Source organism: Sitophilus oryzae, unplaced genomic scaffold (genome assembly GCF_002938485.1).
Source record: "Sitophilus oryzae breed Bouriz unplaced genomic scaffold, Soryzae_2.0 scaffold_496_pilon_pilon, whole genome shotgun sequence".
Classification (NCBI taxonomy): domain Eukaryota; kingdom Metazoa; phylum Arthropoda; class Insecta; order Coleoptera; family Curculionidae; genus Sitophilus; species Sitophilus oryzae.
Window position 1 is genome coordinate 2,026,079 of NW_022147080.1, and position 22,312 is coordinate 2,048,390.

Genomic DNA, 22,312 nt, shown 5'->3' on the forward strand with positions numbered 1-22,312 from the left:
TAAAGACCTTTCTTTTTAAACATATTGGAAGATCAGATCTCAATATATGTTTTATTTTACCGAATGCCGCCCACGACAAACCTATTCGTCGTAAAATTTCGTGTGTCTGATTATATCCTTTAATGCCGATCTCATGTTCTAAGTACTTATACAGGGTGTTTCAAAAAACATGTGCCATCTCTCGTGGGAAGATTCCTCACGTAAAAATAAAATTTATTTTTCATATCAACATAGGTCCGATTCTGCTTTGTTTCGTAGCTACAGGGTATTAAAATCTTAATATTTTTTCGGTTTATTTTAATTTTCTTCCAACGCCACTACAACTTTTTTCACTCTTGTTAGAGAAATAGTGTTTAGTGTTAGAGAAATAGCAGTTTAATACCGATTAATAGTGGTTTCTTGATATTTTGTCGATTTCGACCTGTTTGATGAGATAAACGCTAATTTGCCTTGATCCAAGTCTAATAGCAACATTTAAAAAATGTAATATCATTAACTTGCGAAAGTTTTAAATAAGTACTCATTGATTCCTCATCAAAAAATATGAAAAAAAGTCCTATAAACATGGGTCTGGAAATACATAGTTTTAGAGTTACAGGATGTTAAAACTTTTTAAAATTAGTTTTTTTGTAATTATCTTAAATATCATTATTTTTTATTTGAAATTGCTGTAGATTAGACTAATAGTATGAATAACTAATAGTAATAATATTAATAAATTAGGTGAAATATATAATTTAATAATTTTATTTTTATTTTAATTTTATTGTGATTAATAAAATTGGGTTTATCTCATCAAGGAGGCCGAATTCGACAAAATATCAGGAGATAACTTTTAATTGGTATTAAACGGGTTATACAATTTTGATATCAAAAAAAAAGTCAGTGGCGCACATGTTTTTTTTTTTAAATATTCCAGTGATAACCCATATGCACGTCTCTGATGAATTTATCGACACTTTTTTAGCATTAAAATATGTAGCACTTATAGTAACTTTTACCCTCAAAATTTCATTCGAGTCGCTAAAAATACTTGGAAAAAAATTATAATAAATCGAAAGATTATTATGAGTTCACTCTGTAGCTACGAAACAAAACAGAATCGGACCTATGTTGATATGGAAAATAAATCTTATTTTTACGTGAGGAATCTCCCCACGAGAGATGGCACATCAATGGTTTTTTTGAAACACCCTGTATATGCACATATTCTAAAAGTATGTTATTAAGAGGTAGAGGATACGTTAAGGTAAATAAATATGCTGAATTTCAAAATTTTCTTCCTACGAAATTTAAGGCAAATATTGAGTAAAGAATTTTCGAAGTTTTTTTTCATCAAAAAATAGAGCAGTTTCAAATACCAAGCCGGGTTGTCACTGCGCGAAACGGTTTCGCCTTGCTCGTGTAAACCTCGCTTCGTGTATACTTCGTACTCACCCCGAAACTCGTTTCACGAATATGTTTCGAAGTGAGCTAGCGTCAGTCGGTTTTCGTTCGCGCATCAAAAAAGATTCGTCTTCCGTGTTGCTCAGAGTGTAAACTTGCATCGTGTGTTTCGCGCCAGAAATTGACCAAGAATCATTGTCTCGCGTAAACTGGCGGCTCACTACTTGTTTCTGCTTGGACCATGAAACGTATCGTCGGCTTTATGATGAAAAGGCGTATCTCGATTTTTGGCGATTTTGAGATATCAACGTCATGACATGCCCAATGGGTCATATTTTAACATAGCGAATTTGCGCATCTCAATATTGTACCTTTTTCATTTTATATTTGTTTAAAAATTTGCCCCATCTCAAATACTACAATTCTTCGTTATGACGAAGAGACGTATATCAATTATTGTTATATCAATTGTTATACTACAAGAAATATGGAATTTGAGATAGGTCCTTTTGTTTTAAGTTATGAAAATGCATGCGAGAGAAAATCACACCATTCTACCTAATTATTTTCTGACGGTTGCTTTTGGGACAAAATAAAACTTCTATCATGGCAGCAGCTCTCTTTTACAGTGCGATTTTATAGTCTGTTTTTTTTGCCAAAAACCATTATTAGAATGCGCTAGACTCTGCACATAGCTGTATCGGGTATGCAAAAAGATTGTCCGAGAATAAATGGCCGAATAAAAGGAAAATTTTGATCGAAAGTAAAACAACGAAACGAAAATTGCCCTAATGGAAAATTTCCCGAAATCATAACTTCTCTAAGAACATTTTAGCGAACCAAAAACTTGCCCGAAAAATACAGTAATTTTCATCTCATTATCATTGTCAGGCCATTGGCATTGTCATCCCTGCCAATTTTTGGAAAATTTAATTTATTGTGCTTATCATCATCCAGTATAAGCACGTAGAATGGAAGTCGAATTTGTTATCATTGAACAGGGAAAACAGAAACTGTTACTCCACAGTTATTTGTATAAAAAAAACGAATGAAGAAACATGTTTTGTTTTTGTTTAGTTTGGTTTTTATTAAATAGACCGTGATTTTAAGTGCCCTGTATTAATGCTCTCAATTAACTAAATAATTACTAAAAATATATTAGTTAAAAAAATGCATTTTGTATAAAAAACAATATTATTAAAATAAGCTAGATAAGAGTATTTTAATTTATTATTTTCTTTGCTTCTGGAATGAAAATTGTCTTTGTTTTCAGTTGATCTAATCCAACGCGAATAAAAGTATTTAAAAATATTTGTTTCTGATTTTTTGCCGATTTTCAGATTTTTTCTTGTATGTATGTATTGTATTTTCTTGTAAGTATTCCATAATGTGAATATTGTATTTTTTTTTTCTTATTAAGAACACTTTACCGTCATTTTTAAATTTATTTTACATGGGCGTATGTGTATACTATTCGTTCAGAAATAAATTTATTATTATTATAACAAAAAGGCCTATCTCTATTAAACAACTAAAAATAAATTATTTATTAGAATTTACGCTCAATTTATCTTCAGAGCGTTTCCTCAATGTCTCCGTTTAAGTGTTAATACAAAAACACTATTAAAAAATTAAAGACTTTACATTTATTGGCCAAATAAAGTAAGTGATTTTCTTTAAATCGCTCTCCTGAAAAGTAGCAAAAATCGAGATACGCCTTTTCGTCATAAAGCCGACGGTATGTTCGTTGTCTGAAACACACTCGCGAAACATTTTTTCGCGCAGTGACAACCCGGCTCTAGAGGCATCCCGATCCAGAATCTCACTAAATCTCACGTATATTTAATACCATTAATCTTTTAGTTACGTAATCGAGGGCGCAATTTTTAAATTCATTGTTGTCAACCATGAACATTCGGCACCGGGCTGACTAACTGGAATTTAAATTTCTCGCTGGGGATTCAAGTGGTAGCTCAATAAAAACTGTCAAGTTGCCACATTTATCTATTTATTTCCTGACATTGTCATTCGTTTTGACACCTGAGTTTTGTATTTCGAGTGTTTCGTTTAAAGGGGTCGAGATAAACGACTCAGGGAGGGGTTGGCTTCAAAAAATCCTCAAAAACGCCTCAGGTAATTTATGGATGCCCCCTTACAAAATGAAACAAAATGCGCATTAAAAGTATCCGTTCTCTCGCTCCAGCATCTCCATCAATTATCTCTAAATTCTTCAATTCGTTCTCAGCAATTGTCCAAAAGAAGTTCGATAGAGAAAAAAAGTAACGAACAGTGCTCGAGGGGTGGCAGATCCGCAATCTGAAATTCCGAATTAATTAAAGTTGCTCAATCAGTCGGTAACGCCCCGATTCTCCATATTCCAAGAGGATAAAGCGTATCTTTTATTGAATAGTTAATTTCTATTATGGAAAGTTCCAATCGAGATTATTGAAGTTGTTCTCGAGAGAAAAAATTTAATTAAAAGCCTTTTCGTGTCACTGACAAAAAGAAAAAGTACCTCTAAATTGAACTTATGCAGTTCGATCTTGTTCGTTTTTTTTTAATTTTATAGTTTTAAATCAAAAAAAATTGTATGATAGAAAAAAACGGCGTCAAACACGACTGGGGAATCACAATCGATGATAATTTCGACGTGGTTAAGCCCTAAATGTCATTACTTGACCCGCACTCTTCTTCATTTTTTAATGACGTTTACTGCCAGTTGGCCTTAAGAAGGTTGTAATTTATTTTTATATCGAGTAAAATTGACTTTTAAATGATGTAGTTTAAAATTCGAGAAAAAATGTTTCTTTGGAAATAGATTAGTGTAGCTGTGATAGTAGTATTAATTTTTGAGTAGTAAGTTTGATGTCAATTTTTAGTATACTAAGGGCTGGCAAAGGTTAGTCTTGGGTCGAGATTTCCGTATGTAAGAAGAGTACAATGCGTTCATAATGTACTGAACAAAGAGAGGACAGTAAACACGTTGCCAAACGTATGAAATAAACCGAGAAACTGTGCACATCGCTAAGAGACGTGGAACGGGAGATAGCAGTTTTGTCGCAGTTGACCGGTCGTCCCAAACAATACCTCTGTCAGTACTTAAAGTTCTAGGGAAAGGTGTACGTCATGCGTTCAGCTTCACGATTTAATTACGTCTCGTGATACTTAATTTATTTATTTATTAACGAGTCGTTGTAATTTTCCCTATAGCTTGAATTTTTTTAAGTGCAAGCTAGAAACACTTGCATTTTTGGTAAAAATAAGTGGAATTGAGTGGGTGTTCGATAGTGGTCGTGCTATTAGAACTCTAAATTCAAAAATCGATATCTCGAAATCTATTAGAAATAATAGATTGTAGTTTTTTCAAGAACTTTGTTAATATTTCTGCTGTATTTTCTTTTTAGACAGTATGTGAAAATCTTTATCAATAAAAATTACACGATTGCTGAAAATTGCTATGCTCTAAAAAGTAAATGGATGGATTGTTTACAATTTTTGAATGGAAAAAACAACCTTATCGAATTTTTCTTATGTAAACATATTGTAAAATATCCGACCTTGAAAATAAAAAAAAGTTTTAATATCTAAAGTAGTTCTTGAGTTATGGCCTGTTATGTGTTAAAAAGTTGAGTTTTTAAATTATCGCGATTACTGACGTTTTCTCGTTATAAAAAATGACACCCTAACGATATCCTTATAATTCCATTTCAGATGCTCAGAAACATGTCTAATGATTTTATCTAGTTATCTTTTGAAAAAAAAAGTATTTTGAAAATAAGCGGTTTGCGATCGTGATTTTACTTTACTTGATAGGGAAAGGTGTATCGGCAACGCCGCAACAGCACACCGTCGCGCGTCGCGTCGGTCAGTCGCATTTCTCTCACTCCGACTTAATAAGATCCCTATACGATTTACTTCCACACATGTAAATGCCGACCCAAAAATAACAGTGCCAGCACGGTATAACGGCCTCTACACTATGCGAAGAACTCTTCGAAACAGATCAAGGTCGCGTTTCGTCGCCCGACTTTGTCCCATTTCGGTTTCTTTCCAGTTGTCTTGACCCACTTCGATTTACCTCGACCTACTTTCGATTCTTAAAAGCGCCTGAAAACTATTCGCGAGGGGAGCGTGGGGGCATTTTCTTTGGCGTTTCCTGTTGCCTCGTTCAATTTTGTTTCGTTTTGAGATATTTCCAAAACGTGGCGGTATCTGTACCCGAGACAAAGGACTTTTTTTTCATAAATCTCAGTGAAATAAGTAAATCTAGACGTTCCTAAAATAGCGGTTGTTACGATGATGTTTCGTTAATTACATCTCGTTTTATGTTGAAATAATATATTCCACAAGATTAACATTTGAACACGCATTTATAATATGTAGAGCAGATATTTACGAACAAAACTTTTCACTCAATCTGCAGGAATATAATTACAAAGTATTGCCCTGTAGTTTTACGATTTTTAGGTTTGGAAATATATTTTTTTACTACATTGTAATTAATAATGTTAGACAATGATTAAAACTGAATATTGTTGAGTAACCCTTAGAAGAATAGCCTATTTAATCTACCATCGGTAACTGTTTTCGAAATGCACTGCTTTTGATTTTTCATATCAGTTTAATTAGTGGAATAACATTACACTCCATTACAAATTAACAATATTTATTCATACTCCATGTTTGCTTATTTTTCTGAGGCCATCACAACGTTTGACCTTGATTGTTTCGTGCTATTTAACAAAAAATACCATAAATATAAGCCCGTGTTATAAAAATTAGTTCCCACGTTTCCTGAAATAGATCGAGACACGCCGTGATTGGTTGTTTAATCTGGGTTAATAATAAAAAACAAACAACCAGTTGGATTTCAAATAAAAGTGTTTACTTCTATTTGAGTTTACTTTTAAAAGTATTTCCAGAAATATTTCGTAAAATATTTCGGGGATAGTGTAGATGCTGTTTACAGACGAGCTAGACCTTGCCAAAATTATCATTGCTTATCATTCCTCAGCCGTCTTTGATGTCATTTTTTTAGATCTTACAGTACTTGAATCAAAACGTAAACAAATATATAGAGAACAAATGACATCAACTGTAAAAAAAACTCTGACTTCAATTCACTTTAATATTATGCGGTACGTTAGCCCGGTTAGCTAGTTTGGAATAAATGAAGTATAGCAGATACATTTATTAACCCCGAATGTCATCGCTGGATAAAGCTTTTTGCAACCCCAAAAAACGTACTCCACGTGAAACGCAGCCGATTTAATCCGAGGGGAGTTCCCGGGGGATGAAATGGATACAAAACGCGGTCGAGCCATAGCCCCACAAATTACAATTTAAACATCGTCGAAGTGCACCGGCATTTTGGATTTTCGAAACGAAGTTCAAATTTAACGATTGGGAGTCCGCTGGTGCGATAAAAAAAAGTCCCACTCTAAAGCACTAATTTCATTGGCAATTTGTCGAAAATTGAAAAATACTATTCAGTTTTTTTCTTGGAAAAGGGAGATAAATGATCACAATTATTGTAGTTTGTAGATTGTACGGAACCTGGAAGTTAATCACCGCGACCTTATAGGTCTATTGTGTCCCCCTTTCTAGAGTTATAACTCAATATACAGTCTCAGGCCATCTGAGACGGTTTTACAGAGTTAGTTTTCCATCTCCGATATCAGTTCTACCAAAGTTTATGGCAGAAATGGTAGTCGTGTCGGCGCACTCAGTGATGAGGTGTTCTGGTGTTTCCCCATTTTTCTTACAGAATCTGCATTCGCTGTTGTTTCTTAGCTTCAATCTACCGAGGTATTCATTGAGAAGACAGTGTCCTGTTGAAAACCTCGTGACAATCCGATGATTGTCACGAGGTTAACGATTCTTAGTTAAATCAAGGAAAATCTTTGATTTTTCTCGGTCGTAAGTTATGAGGAAATTCCTCGGGTATCTTAGTGCACGGCCACACAAAAGCGTTTTTTTTTTGTTTTTAGCGTGAAGCGTCTTTTGCGTCTAAAACAAAATAACAGGATTATATAGGACCCCCCTCCCCCACCGCCAAAAGCGTCTAGCGTTCGGCGTGTCTCGCAAAAAACGCAAATGAAAACAAATCAATTTGTTTTCTGTAGCGTCTTTAGCGTTTTCTAGACGTAATACAATAAAAATAAATTAAATACATAGTATGCATTTTTTTTTCATTTTAGGATATTATCTAAAAATATTTTTATGATAACATCTACTGTTTAGGAAGATTCTATTAAATTCAAAAATTTGAAGGAAATGTTTGAAATGTTGAAAAAGTAATAACTTAAAGGAATATTTTCTTACGCGATAAAAATAGTTTTTATGCGTAAAAAGTGTTTTTTTCTGCGTAAAAAAGGTTTTTTAACAAAACCAAATAGTTTTTGACGCGTAAAAAATAGTTTTTACGTGTAACAAATAGTTTTTTACACGTAATTTTTCTTTTCCTGTAAAAAAGTTTTTTTACCAGAAACAATAAGTTTTTGACGCGTAAAAATTAGTTTTTTACGTGTAACAAATAGTTTTTACACGTAATTTTTTTTGTGTAAAAAAGTTTTTAGCAGAAATAATAAGTTTTTGACGCGTAAAAATTAGTTTTTTACGTGTAACAAATAGTTTTTTACACGTAATTTTTTTTGCGTAAAAAAGGTTTTTTACCAGAAAAAAAATGTTTTTTTATCAGAAACAATAAGTTTTTGACACGTAAAAAAGTAGTTTTTTACGTGTAACATATAGATTTTTACACGTAACAAATAGTTTTATACGCGTAAAAAATAGTTTTCTACCAAAACAAATAGTTTTAAACGCGTAAAAAATAGTTTTTTAGGTATAACAGTTTTATTCGCGTAAAATAATAAAAATAGTTTTTTACGTGTATCAAATGGTTTTTTACACGTAATAATTTGATTCACTTTTACAAAATTTGTATTAAAATATCAATATTTTTGATAAACACGTGGACTGCTCACACGTCGCGTCACTACGTATTTCTAAGCCGTTAACACGTTTCGTTACAACTAGCTCGTGTGTCAAGGCTGCGGTCATCTCGCTAGCTCGTATGTCAAGGCCTGGAATGTCCTAAAATTGCGTTAACAATTAGTAATATATACATATTTACTAATCTATTATATAATTATAATTCTTTATTATATTATATTATATAATTACAACAAGTAACCACAATACTACAAGATAAAAAAACTATACACATATAAACTAAAATTCGTAAAATGAATCGCCAAATAATAACTATTATTTTTACACACACCACTGGCACTAGCAGTAGATTGTGTTTGTCGCCGAATATATGCCCCGGCCCGTCCCCAATTCAATCCCAGCATCTTTTATCTTCGTCTCTTCAACGCTAACCGCGCCGATCTCGCCTATCTCTTTCTCACTGATTGTTGAACGGGCCGGGAATCCACGAGCTTGCGACATTACTAATTGACATCTTGATAGAAACTGCAGAGCTGCCGCGTCTTTCGCGTGTTTTTTACTGGACACAAATAAAAAAAACGCTTAAAACGGTAAAATCGCAAAAAGCGCTTGAGACGCAAAAAACGCAAAACGCTAAAAACGCTTTCTGTGTGGCCGTGGGCTTAGACAGTTGGACGATTCCCATTCAAGGTTACGGATGGAGTCTTGCAGGCTCTTGAGTTCTGCTTTAAGTTGGTTTTCACTTGGGAACCCCACTTGAGAACCAGAACGGTTCTGGTCCAGTTAGTGGAATATTCGCTCTTTTTCTTGCTAGATCGTTTGCTTTTTCCTTACCTTCTATCCCTTGGTGGGCTGGCACCCAGACTCGGAGGACTTTATTTTCTTTGCCTAATTTGTTCAGCTTCTCAAGGCATTCTTTGACCAACATCATCATCATATTCAGATAATTCTACAGCAATTCAACTGAGTAACCATAAACATCGTTCATAAGTAACCATTCGATAGTCTAATTCATTCGATAGTTCCCATCGCTAGTTATAACTCAAGAAAAGGGAACACAATACATCTCTCTCGACAATCTATAAACTAGGCGATACTTAAAATTAAAATGAGATTGAAATGAAAATAGATTGTGGCGTGGCAACCTAAAGTAAACTTAATATTTTCTTTGGCCGCATCTGTAGAGTGGTTGTAAATATTTCAAAGTGGCGACATAACCTCGACGCGATGCAGTCGGCGGCATTTTCCGCACCGTCGCATCCCCTCGGCGTTTTCCCAACAGTTAAACGCAATCTAATTTTCCGCGAGCGACGTTTTCTCGAGCGCGAATTAAAAATTGAACCGCTCCTCTTAGTCCTCTTTTGCTCCAGGCTAGGTTTCGATGATACACAGGAAAAACACTAGCCTCGCTTTCGTTTGCTTTCTGTAAAAAGGAAAGATTTCGGAAGATAAATTCAAGCTAAGGATTACGTTAAGGCCAGGGGCGTTGCCTATACCCCAGACATAATTATCAATAAAGATGGAAAGATCTTAGATAGGAACTATCGGAAACACAATAAATAGCCATCTTATCCGATAGTCAAGACTCAAGCAGCCTTAAGGGCGATCAACTCAGTAACCATCAATTTGAAATTGGTCAAAGAATGTCTAGAGAAACTGAACAAATTAGGCAAAGAAAATTCTCCCAAGGAAGCCCTCCTATACTGGACCAGTTCACTAAGAGATAGAAGTAATTAAAAAGAAAATGATCTAGCTAGAAAAGGACCGAATACTCCACTAACCGGACCAGAATCTTTCTGCTTACCAAGTGGAAACCAACTTAAACCAGAATTCAAGAACCTGGAAGTCTCCATCCATATCCTCAAGAGGGGCACAATATAATGGGATATTAAGATTAAGAGAGCGAGAAAGATAAATGGATGAGGAGAGACAGAGATGAAGAGAGAAGATTGAGACAGAAAGAGATGAAGAGAGAAGAAAGATAGAGAGAGCGAGAATGATAAAGAGAGAGACAAAGGGGGCCAGAGAGAGAAAATATAAAGATAGGGGGAGAGATAAAAAGAGATAGGGGGAGAGATAGAAAGAGATAGAGAGAGCGAGAGCGATAAGGACAAAGAGAGAAAGAGTTGAATGTCTGTAGTTAATAGTTAACACTATCTAGCTAACTGTATCAAACACTTTTTTAGTGTGTAGAGATGTTTTTCGATCTGTGCCGCGAGTTCGCGTCCTGTTTCTGTCATTCTAACCTCGTTCCTCTCGCTAATTAAATCACGGTCGAATGCGAGTTCGGTCGTAAATAGTTCATTTCGCAAAACGGAAGTGGCCTGGGCCCCCCGGTTTGACAAATGGACGAGATTGCATTTGCCTTGGCATTAATAAACGGCGCCGAACGGTTGTCGCAAAACTGCGCGAAAATGTGCATTTTCAGAGAAGTTTTCCCGAATGCTGTTGATACTGTTACGATGTTTTGACGCTTGAGTTGAGTTTTTAATTTCTCCATTTTTTGTCTGTTTCAAAAACCGTGATATTTTTAGCAAAATCGCGCGTTTTTAAATAACTAAATATACTAAAATTTTAGGATTAATTGAGATGAAAATAATTTCAACAATGCCACTATCACTATTACTTTTTCTCCTCTTCAGAATGCCAACGTTAAATTTCCAATCCGACGTTTTGGAATTGAGACACCATCGTCAACTGTCTTAATTTAAACATGGACCTGAATTTTTCGTTTATGAGTAAGGATTCAAAGCTGCGATTTTCACATCAGTATGCTACTTTTTTATGAAACTAAGGATGCTACACACATATTTGTCCTAGGCCTCTTACTTCCTGAAATACAAGGCGAATTTTAAAATGTTGCATTTTTCAACCCCCTTCGAATTTTTCAACCCCCTTGGTTAGCATATCGAAAAGGTTAAAACTGTATCCCGTAGTTTTTCACGTAAAATCCAGTGACGTAGCTAAATATGATTGAAACTTACGTATTTTTTACATGGGATACCCTGTACTTTATTTTTTTTATTTTTATGTGCCTTGTTATGAGTTTTCTAAAAATAGAATATACTCTATACTTACTTTCATAAATAGAATAAAAAATGCATTATTTAACTTTTTACTATAAATCAACCTAGTTTTAAACTAGAGTATTATTTTATTTAATTTAATTTATAGCCAGAGATAATAACTTTGCTTTCCAGCGTGTTATCTTAATAAACTGCACTGAAAATGAACTTGTGCTGCTTTTAGATAACACGCTGTCAATCAGAGGTATTTTTGATGCATTTGTGCAATAATTTCATACACAGAAAATAGCGTGAAATAGCCAATAATAAAATAAAATTAAATAAAATAATACCCAATACTCTTTTAAACTACAGTATGTGCCCGGATTTTCTTTACAAGAGAAAAACTTTTTTATTATTGACATTTTGGGCAAAACGCATTCTTCATAAAAATTTTTGCTTGTTCTAAAATGATTAATTGCGTTTAAAATTTTCCAAATTTCAGTGCCGTTTTAGAGAAAATTAAGAAAAACATGAAAATACGCTTGAATTTTTGAAAAGTCCTAAACATCAAAAGGCGTTTCTATGGAAATATCAATTCGATTTCTTTCTTTGATAGATGGTTATTATTAATTTTGATTAACGTCATATTCTCTTTGCTGTTTTTAAGTTTTTTAAGTATCGCATTTTCCGATAACTATCATCATCCTTTCCGTAGCATTGAATTAAATAAATTTTATGCTTCTTTAACATTTTAAAATAACACAAAATATTACGTTAATTAAAATTCTATGAATAACAATGGTCAATCAAAGAATGGAAGAGAAATATATTACCATAGAAACGCGTTTTGATTTTTAGAACTTGAAAATAATTCATCCGTTCATCATCATAATTCATTTTCATGTTTTTCTTAATTTTCTCAAAAACGGTTTGGAAATTTGGAAAAGTATAAACGGGATTAACCATTTTAGATCAAGCAAATTTTTTATGAAGAATGCGTTTTTCTCGAAAGTCTCGAAAGGTCAATAATAAAAAAGAGGAAACTCTTGTAAAGACAATCCAGGGACATACTGTATATTGATTTATGGTAAAAAGTTAAATAATGCATTTCTTCTATTTATGAAAATAAGTACACAGTATATTATATTTTTAAAAAGTCTAGAATAAGGCAAATAAAATAAAAAATAATATAAAGGGTATCCCGTTTATAAAAACATAAAGTTTGGGTCAAACACTAGTTATGCCACTGAATTCTACGTTAAAAACTGTATGGGAGTGGAAAAATTAAACAATTTCAAATTGACTCTATATTTTAGAAAAATAAGAGCGCTGAAACATACGTGTAGCATCTTTAGTTTCATAAAAAAGTACCATCGTAATATGAAATCCGCATATTATTACACCTTCTCATAAACGAGAAACCCTGCACAACAAACGAAAATGGGACACCCGGTTCAAGAAGAATAAACAAAAAATTAGTTTCCTATTCTAGTTAATAACTCAATTTTCTATTTCAGATGCGGTCAAGAAACCCGAGTAATACCCCGCCTGCTCCAACTCCGCTTCCACTGGCTCAAGTCCGAAAAGGAGTCCATGCGCCTGGAACAGGCCGGCATCACCAACGACGTGCTCAACGCGGCCATAGCCGCCTTCACCCTGGAAATCATCGCCAAGCACGGCGAACCAGCCCCCCGCCTCTGCAACAAGGACCCCCTCCTGATCAAGATGGGCAGCTACGTCATCGACCTGTTTCCCAACGCCAAGTTCATCTTCATGGTGCGCGACGGCAGGGCCACCGCCCACTCGATCATCACCAGGAAGGTGACCATCACCGGGTTCGACCTGACCAGTTATAGACAGTGTTTGAAGAAGTGGAACAGTGCGGTGGAGGCGATGAACACTCAGTGCAGGGACATGGGGGCCGGCAAGTGCTTGAGGGTGCCCTACGAGCAGCTGGTGCTGCACCCCAAGGAGTGGATGGGGAAGGTGTTGAAGTTCTTGGACATTCCGTGGAACGAGTCGGTGCTGCATCACGAGGATTTTATTAATAACGGAATCAGTTTGAGCAAGTAAGTAGCTAATGTTTGTTTTAAAGTAGGATAATTACTAACTCGAAATCGTCCTTTTTTTCACAAAAATGTATATAGATGTAGATTATTTATATGGGAAGGAATAAGTTAATCACCGCGACCTTATAACTCATCATACAGTCCCAGGGCTTTGACAAAAGCCAGTATCTAAGACGGTTTTACAGAACTTAGTGTTAGTTCTCTATCTCCGATATCAGTCGTACAAAAGTGTATGGTACGAATGGTTGTCGTCTCGGCGCACTCAGTGATGGGGTGTTCTGGGATTTCTCCATTTTCCTCACAAAATCTGCATTCGCCGTTGTTTGTTAGCTTTCATCTACTGAGATGTTCATTGAGGAGACAGTGCCATATTAAAAACCCCGTGACAATCTGAAGATTGTTCTTACTTAAATGAAGGAAAATCTTTGATTTTTCTCGGTCGTAAGCCTTGAAAAATTTCTTGGGTGTCTTAGACCGTTGAACGATTCCCATTTTAAGTAACAGATGAAGTCTTCCGAGTTCTTGAGTTCCGCTTTATGTTGGTGTTCGGTTATTTTTTCATTACCTTCTATCACTTGGTGGGGTGGCAACTAGAGCAGGAGTACTCCATTTTATTTGCCTAATTTGTTGTATACAAAAAATATGTATACACTCAAAATTTTGAGGTCGTAGATTACGAATCTGAACTTTTTTTTGCGGACTCTTACCGTTTTTCAAAATCAATAATTCATATAACTATGAATTAAAAATTATACGCTAATTTTCGGCGTTCAAAATTCAATTTAACCGCCGCAGTTGTTTATTTACATATTAAGATCTTATAGTTTATTATGAGAGAGTTAAAATTATTGAGCCTTATTTATGGAAAATATCTCCTTGGACGTTGACACTATCACATTGTACGAATATTTGTACTTTGGAAATTCTTGTAGAACAACAAAAAATCATTTATATTTTTTTATTTCTTTCTTGTACATTTTACATGTAAATGTACAACCTGGAGTAAATTGGAAAAATGGTTTGCCGTATATACAAGGTGTCCCATTTTCGCGTGTTTTATGGGGGTTTCTCGATTATGTCTAGAAGTCTTTAATGTAGTGTCATTTTCGAAGTGTGACTGAAACTTACTATATATTTTTTCAATGGAACACGCTGTATATTATTTTTTATATTTTTTTATTATATTTGCCCTATTATAACTTTCGAAAAGTATAATATACTGATTTTCATAATTATGGTAAAAAATGCATTATTTAACTTTTTATAATAAGTTTGTGGGTTAGGTTAGGTTCAATAATGACAGCTCCCAGTTCCCAATGAATAACAAGTTGCTCCACTGGATTTCGCAGAAAACTTGTTAGCGAAGCACAAAAAGTAATTTTTACTCCGAAAAGAACATGTAATTTTTAATTGCCACAAATAATTTTTTAAACAATTATTTCAAACATTCCAAATAATATAAAAAAAATTTAAAATTAATAGTCTAAGATCTAGCAACGTTTTCGAGAAAGTATTTTAAGAAAGCTGGCTATATCTTTTACTATGCTCTCTGGAATAGCATGCGGCCCATCTGGCTGCAGATACCCGTTGCGTTCACTCCTGCGCATCGGATGAAGATCCCATATTTTCATATATCATGTTTTTTTTTTATTTAGTCCGTTAAATTCTAGTATTGAATATAAATAAGTCTCCATAGCGCAGCGCCTAGAGTTTCTGACTACGAACCGAGGATTCTGAGTTCGAGACCGGGTCAGGGCAAGAATTTTTTTATTTTCTTTTCTCTTCTATTGTGATAGTAAAGTATTAAATATTTGTTTTTTTTTATCACCAGAATTATTTAATACTTTACTATCAGAATATAAACGAAAATAAAATAAAAAAGTTTTTACCCCGATCCAGTCTCGAACTCTGACCCCTCGCTTGATAGGCGGAACTTCTACGCGCTGCGCTATGGAGATTCGCTCGGTTAATACTCAATACTAGAATTTAAAGGACTAATAAAAATATAGGATGTTCTTTGAATGCGCAGTAGAGAACGCAACGTTCACCGGCAGCCAGACGGGCCGCATGGTGTTCCAGAGAGCATAGTAAACGATATATTAAAGAGCCAGCTTCCTTAAAATACTTGTTTCCCGACGTTGCCAGCTCTCGTACTTATAATAAGTAATTATATATTGAGAAAACTATGGTTACGCTCGTTGAATTTGACACTTTATGTCAGTTTAATAATATATTTTCGTGTATTTGTACTTAGGCGTAAAAGTGCTTTACTTTTATGCCTAGGCGTTAAAATGACGATGATGCGATGATTAGGCGTTAAAATGAAAATTATGTTGTCAATCACGTCGCACAAAATTAATACTTTTGCGACGTTTGAAAAAAAAATGATTTTTAGCTGTTTGTAATAGTCGCAATACTCTCAATATGATTCTGAAAATGTCCGTATTGTCATATTTCCCGAGTCCATGACCCGAATGAAAAACTAATGAAAACCTCGTCCGCAAATCGCTTTCCAATTATCCACGAAGCGTTCGACGCTGAAATCTCGTAATTTTCCTCGGAAAACTTCATGTTTCAGTCCTTCGCTGTTTGTTCTCCCATTTACGATCAGTACGATCTCGATCTGACAACAAAAACAGCCATAAAAAGCGACAAAAAGATAATAAGCGTTCGTTCATCACGTTTCCAATCGATATTTTCATGAAAATATACACTCTTTGAAGTTATTAGTTTAGTTTTATCAGAGGCGTGCTTCTAATGCGGGCACAAAGACGATGTAGAATGCAGAATGTATGGGAAGGGGGTTACCGACGTCACCTGACCGATCTATTGTGGCCCCTTTCATGACTTTCATGAGTTACCATATCATACAGTCTCAGAGCTTTGACAAAATCCAGTATCTGAAACGGTTTTACAGAGATTCCTGCTCTATCTCCGATGTCAGTCGTACCAAAGTTTATGGCACGAATGGTTGTCGTCTCGGCGCACTCAGTGAACTTGTGTCTAGCCCTAGCAGGCAACTATTAAGCCCGACCAATCACGTGAGAGTTTTTGACAAACACAAATGAATTAACACACTCCAAATAACCACGCTAACCAACCTGATTGGTCAAGCTTAATAGTTGACTGCTAGGGCTAGACACTTCTCTCAGTGATGTGGTGTTCTGGTGTTTCCTCATTTTCCCCACAGAATCTGTATTCGTCGTTGTTTCTTAGCTTCAATGTACTGAGGTGTTCGTTGAGGAGACAGTGTTTGTTAAAAACCCCGTGACAATCCGAAGATTGTTCTTATTGAAGTCAATGAAAATCTTTGATTTTTGTCAGTCGTAAGTTCTGAGAAATGTCTTCAACGGATGGAGTCTTCCAGGTTCTTGAGTTCCAGTTTCCAGTTAGTGGAGTGTTCGCTTTTTTTCTAGCTAGATCATTTTCATTGCCTTCTATCCCCTGGTGGGCTATTCTTCTATTCCTAGGCTGGCACCCATAGCACGAGGACTTTCTTCTTATCAGCTTCTTTAGGCATTCTTTGACCAACTTCCAATTATTGGTTATTGAACTGATCGCTTTTAATGCTGCTTGACTATCGGATTAGATGGTTATTTATTGTTTCCCATAGTTCCTATCTAAGATAAGTACGCATCTTTCGATAGTGTAGATTTCAGGCAAAAAGGCCGTTGCCTATCCCACTCAACATCATAAAATCCTTTACATTATAACTCATTACTGCCCTAACAAATATTAGCTAGAAGCATGGTTTATATTATTTTTATTCTAGAGATTGTCTAAGATATTTTTACATCGTTTTCGACTGCTGCGTTATTGCACAGTTCCTATATAAGGCTGATTTACGCGAAGGAAGAATGATATACTTTAAGTTGTCTCTAATGGGATATCAAAAGCTACGCCTTTGGGAATCTTCCACGTACTCTGCAAACCACAATGAGTGGAAAGCCAGTGTGTGAAAAAGAGATGGAATAAGGAAGTAACGCGTGATTTAACTTCGTCAGTGTCGATCGCTGTCCCGCGCAGTGATGCCAAGTCTGCATTTATTTTCCCCAATTTACCCTGCGTTAATTTGCACTGCGCGCCACTTATTATTACGCCTGCAGGAAAAAAGCCTTCTTGCTGGAGCAGGCGTTTTAGAGTTTAATTAATCTTTGTGATTAAATATTCATTAAAGCAGCGACGTCTATCAACACAACATGACGGTTTTGATGCATGTATATTTTTATCAATATCTCGACAGCTTAAAATAACAAATTGCATATTTTTTCCAATAAATTGTGAAATTTCCAATAGATTGTGAAAAAATACCTTTGTGTGATTTTTTATAGAACATGTGAATCGTCAGCATTAACGATAGTACGTTTTGGCTGCTGTTTATAATAATATAATATGGTCTTATTTTTAAACTTCCCGCCTCTAAATGGAGTCAATTGCGGTACTCTACAGTATGTTCCCGGATTGTCTGTCTTTACAAGAGGATAAACTTTTTGATTATTGACATTTTGAGAAAAATGCATTCCTTAACCATTTTAGAACAAGCAATTTTTTTAAGAAGAATGTATTTTTATCAAAATTGAATAATAAAAAAGGTTTTCCTCTTGAAAGGACAATTCGGGAATATACTATACAGGGTTGTCCGAGCTGTATTCCGGAAACTTCGGCAACATATTCTGCAGATAAAAATAAGTAAAAACCTTCGTACAAATGTATGTCCTAAAATGGTTAGTTTCGGAGATACAGGGTGTAGAAGTTTTAATTTTATTTCGGTTTTTTTTCCAAATAATTTCTGAAGTAACGTCAATATTTGGATGAAAATTGAGGTCTGGGAGTTTTTTAACGTGGGAGATTTGATTTTGATGACAATATGACTCCTACTTATAGAGGGTGCCACCTACATATTTTAACTAGGTTTAAGAGTAATAACTTTTCTTCCGTACCTGTCTAAAACTACCGAATGAAAAAATATACATTTTCGTGATTTTTTACGTAAAAAAGGTCTCTTAGTAAAAATCGCCACGAGTAATATTTGAAATCGAAATTATCAATACCTGTCATCATTAACATACATTAAACATGTTGACATTGTTGACTAAATAGTTATTAGACTAAGATCATAAATTGGAAACATTTTTATGCCAAAAATTCAACAGAAACTGTTTTATCATCATATCTGCGAAGAAAAATTTATGATTTAAAAAAAATAAAAACTTCCCAAAATTTATCAGTTCAGTCAAATAACTATCTACTCAACATGTTCACTTTTTGTCAATAATGACATGTATTGACTATTTCCATTATAAATATATTAAGAACGGTTGCTCGTACCGATTTTTACCAAGAGACATTTCTTACGTAAAAATCACGGAAATGTATTTTTTCATTCGGTAGTTTTAGTATAGGAGTCATATTGACATCAAAATCAAATTTCTCATGTCAAAAAACTCGCAGACACAAATTTTCATCCAAATATTGACGTTATTTCATAAATTATTTGGAAAAAATCGAAATAAAAATGAAACTGCTACACCCTGTATCGCCGAAACTAAGCATTTTAGGACATTCATTTATACGAACTTTTTCAAATATTTTTATCTGCACAATATGCTGCCGAGGTTTCCGGAATACAGTTTGAACAACCCTCTATATTATCTAAGGGTTTTACCAGAGACTGTATATTGTAACATTTTTTACTTATGCGACTTAGTTCTTTAGACATATTTCACTCAACAGTATAATGTTCTTTATTTCTTTAAACCTTTCACACGAACAGAAAAAACGTTAAAACAAATGTTTATAAACGTGGAACGTAGTTTGTAATATTTAATAATTAACTTTAAGAAAGTAAAAAAAAATACTAATCACCTTTCAATTTATTCCAGAGTGGAGAGATCCTCCGACCAAGTGATCAAACCTGTCAACCTCGAGGCCTTGACCAAGTGGGTTGGCAACATCCCTGACGACGTAGTCCGCGACATGGCCGACATAGCCCCCATGCTCTCCGTGTTGGGCTACGACCCCTACGCCAATCCCCCCAACTACGGCAAGCCCGACGCCCAAGTAGCCCTAAAAACGAAAGACATCCAGAAGAACAAGGGTGTGTGGGACAAGAAAGCCAAAGAGATGTTCAGCCTGGGCTGGGACAACGGAGGTGACACAGCCCTGGACAAAGACCCCAGTGACAACGCCAACTTGACGTGATAAACGTGGTATTTACGTTCGTTAGGTGTATAATAAAACTGTTTTCGAATGTAATTGGACCATATACTTAAAAACAGATATCAATTTATTTATAAAGACTATACATACACATCGGGACAGGTCAACTCTGTGTATAGGATTTTAACGTGTAAGACAGTGATGTAGGCAGCTTAATGGCAAATCAAATGTATTAAAAAGAGAAAAAAGTTGGGTGGGTATGGGTGGGAACATTTCTTCTGAGCGGTATTCTGACGACCCGTGTACTTGTACAGGGTGAGTCAACGATAGAGTAAAGTCCATTATCTCATTTGTTTCGAGGTTTACAAAAAAACTAAATATAAAAGTTATAGGAAGGATAAGATATACATTTTAAAATTATTATAAAGTATACACGATGCTTCAAAAAAGTGTGGCGGATATAACATATGTATGTTTTTTTTTAAATGTAACATCCTATTTTTATTTTATTTTTAGATTCTGCGTAAAATTCCATAACTTTTTTATATATAATAAAATAGAAAACAAATTTCTTGCAGTATAGGTATATAATAAAATTATATAAGGATTCTTGCCACTTAACTGCTGATATAGAAATTTAATTCTACGCTGTGTTTGTCACGTAGATCAACCTGCTCTCACTACCGGTTTCGGAGCCCTACTCCTTCATCAGGTGAGCCTGTATTGACTAAGAGTGAGTCCCATTGGACCCTCCACTGCGGCCGCGAGGGCCTATTGTGGCTCAGTTTCTACAAGCTCTAATATACAAAAGCGTCAAAGTTCACCCTCAAGACCCAGCCTTTTAATATAGGCCGTTATGTCTGAGGGCGATATGTCTCCTAGGTCTGATAGGTCTAGCATGGGTTTGCCAAACATCTCAAACCTGGTCCTGCCCCCAGCGGGGCAGGTACACATAACGTGCTTCATTGTTTCGTCATCTTCCATACAGAGTCGGCATTCGGCGTCTTCCACCAGTCCCATCCTCTGTAGGTGAGATCTCAGCCGGCAGTGGCCCGTGTACACTGCAGTGAGCGTACGCGCTCCATTCCTACCGGCCTTTAGGAGTTCTCCTGTTCTATGTTTGGATGGCCCTGCTAGGATTTTCTTGGCATGTTCTATTCCGGGACTGTCATTCCAGTCCCGGAACGTCGCTCTCTTGCGAGATTTTTAGGAACGCTAAGTGTCGGTTCTGGGCCCACGAATGGCGAGCCTGCACCAATTTTGGCGAGGGAATCAGCACGTTCATTTCCCTCTAGGCCGACATGTCCCGGCCCTACTCCATCATCAGGTGAGCTTGGGCAGATTCGCAAAATGACAACCACAGCGCTGATAGTTAATTCCGACTTGTCGGAAAGTGTCGGTTAGATATTAAGTCCCGAACGGGAGATAGCGGCCTGCGTGCAAACCTGCCTGCGTACCTTTTACCATCTTTTTACTATCGATAGTTTCGCCTAGGTGGTATGAAACTACTACCATTGCACGCAGGCCGCTATCTCCCATTCGGGACTTAATATCTAACAGACACTTTCCGACAAGTCGGAATTAACTATCTCTGCGCTGTGGTTGTCATTTTGTGGATCTGCCCAAGCTCACCTGATGATGGAGTAGGGCTCCGAAACCGGTAGTGAGAGCAGGTTGATCCACATTATGACAAAGACAGTTAAGTGGCAAGAATCCTTATATAATTTTATTTTATATGTAATGTTATATACCTAAAATTAATAGTTTTTGTAATATTTAAATTGGTTTAAACAAATGCTAAATTGCAGTGTGGTAAAAAATTGTCAGTGGTGCCATTGTTTCTGAAGTTGGAGTACTAAAATTTGGTAGGAGAGTTTTATAGAGATGAAAAAAAAGATATATAGTTAAATGCTATAAGCTATAATAATAATATATAGTTAAATGATAAAGATATTTTAGTTAAATGCTACAGGGTGTTCAAAATATATTTATGAATTTCAACTACTTAAAATTAAAAAAATCTCAAATTTTTTAAACGGTACACCCTATATATTTTCATTTTTTCTGATAGATTTTACAAAACTCTTCAACTTTTATTAGGTATGTCATATACCTATTTTTAATAGTTTGCGGTTTATTCCAATTTTTTCTATTTTTACCCATATTTTTAATACAATTATAATCTATAACATCATAGTTGCCATGACAAAACAAAAACATGTATTACTTATTAACAAGTTGTTAAATAATTAGTAATAATTGTTATTATTAGTTAAAATCAAGTAACTTTACTCAAATAAACTAAATTCGCAGTCGTGAATTCCCTGGTGTATTTAAGATATGGGTAAAATTGGAATAAATCGCAAACTATTAAAAATAGGTATACGACATACTTAACAAAAGTTGAAAAATTTTGTAAAATCTATCAGAAAAAAATGATAATATATAGGGTGCGCCATTTAAAAAATTTGAGATTTTTTAATTTTAAGTAGTTGAAATTCATAAATACATATATTTTAAACACCCTATAGCATCTAAGTAAAATATCTTTACATACGTCTTTTTCTATATCTCTATAAAATTCTCCAACCAAATTTTAGTTCTCCAACTTCAGAAGCAATGGCATCACTGATAATTTTTTACCACACTGCAATCTAACATATGTTTAAACAAATTTAAATATTACGAAAACTATTAATTTTAGGTATATAACATTACATATATATAAAATAGTTA

At 35.0% G+C, this 22,312-nt stretch overlaps 1 protein-coding gene across 1 annotated transcript in view; it reads left to right on the plus strand.

The window, feature by feature from the left end:
* Window positions 1-19,810, plus strand: part of LOC115886759 (protein-tyrosine sulfotransferase) — a 250,353-nt gene extending 230,543 nt beyond the window's left edge. The window contains exons 4-5 of the mRNA XM_030906043.1: window positions 12,866-13,417; window positions 19,300-19,810. Of these exons, the coding sequence (XP_030761903.1) occupies window positions 12,866-13,417; window positions 19,300-19,618 (871 nt within the window). The 3' untranslated portion in view covers window positions 19,619-19,810. The remainder of the gene's footprint in view (window positions 1-12,865; window positions 13,418-19,299) is intronic.
* Window positions 19,811-22,312: the final 2,502 nt, after the last annotated feature.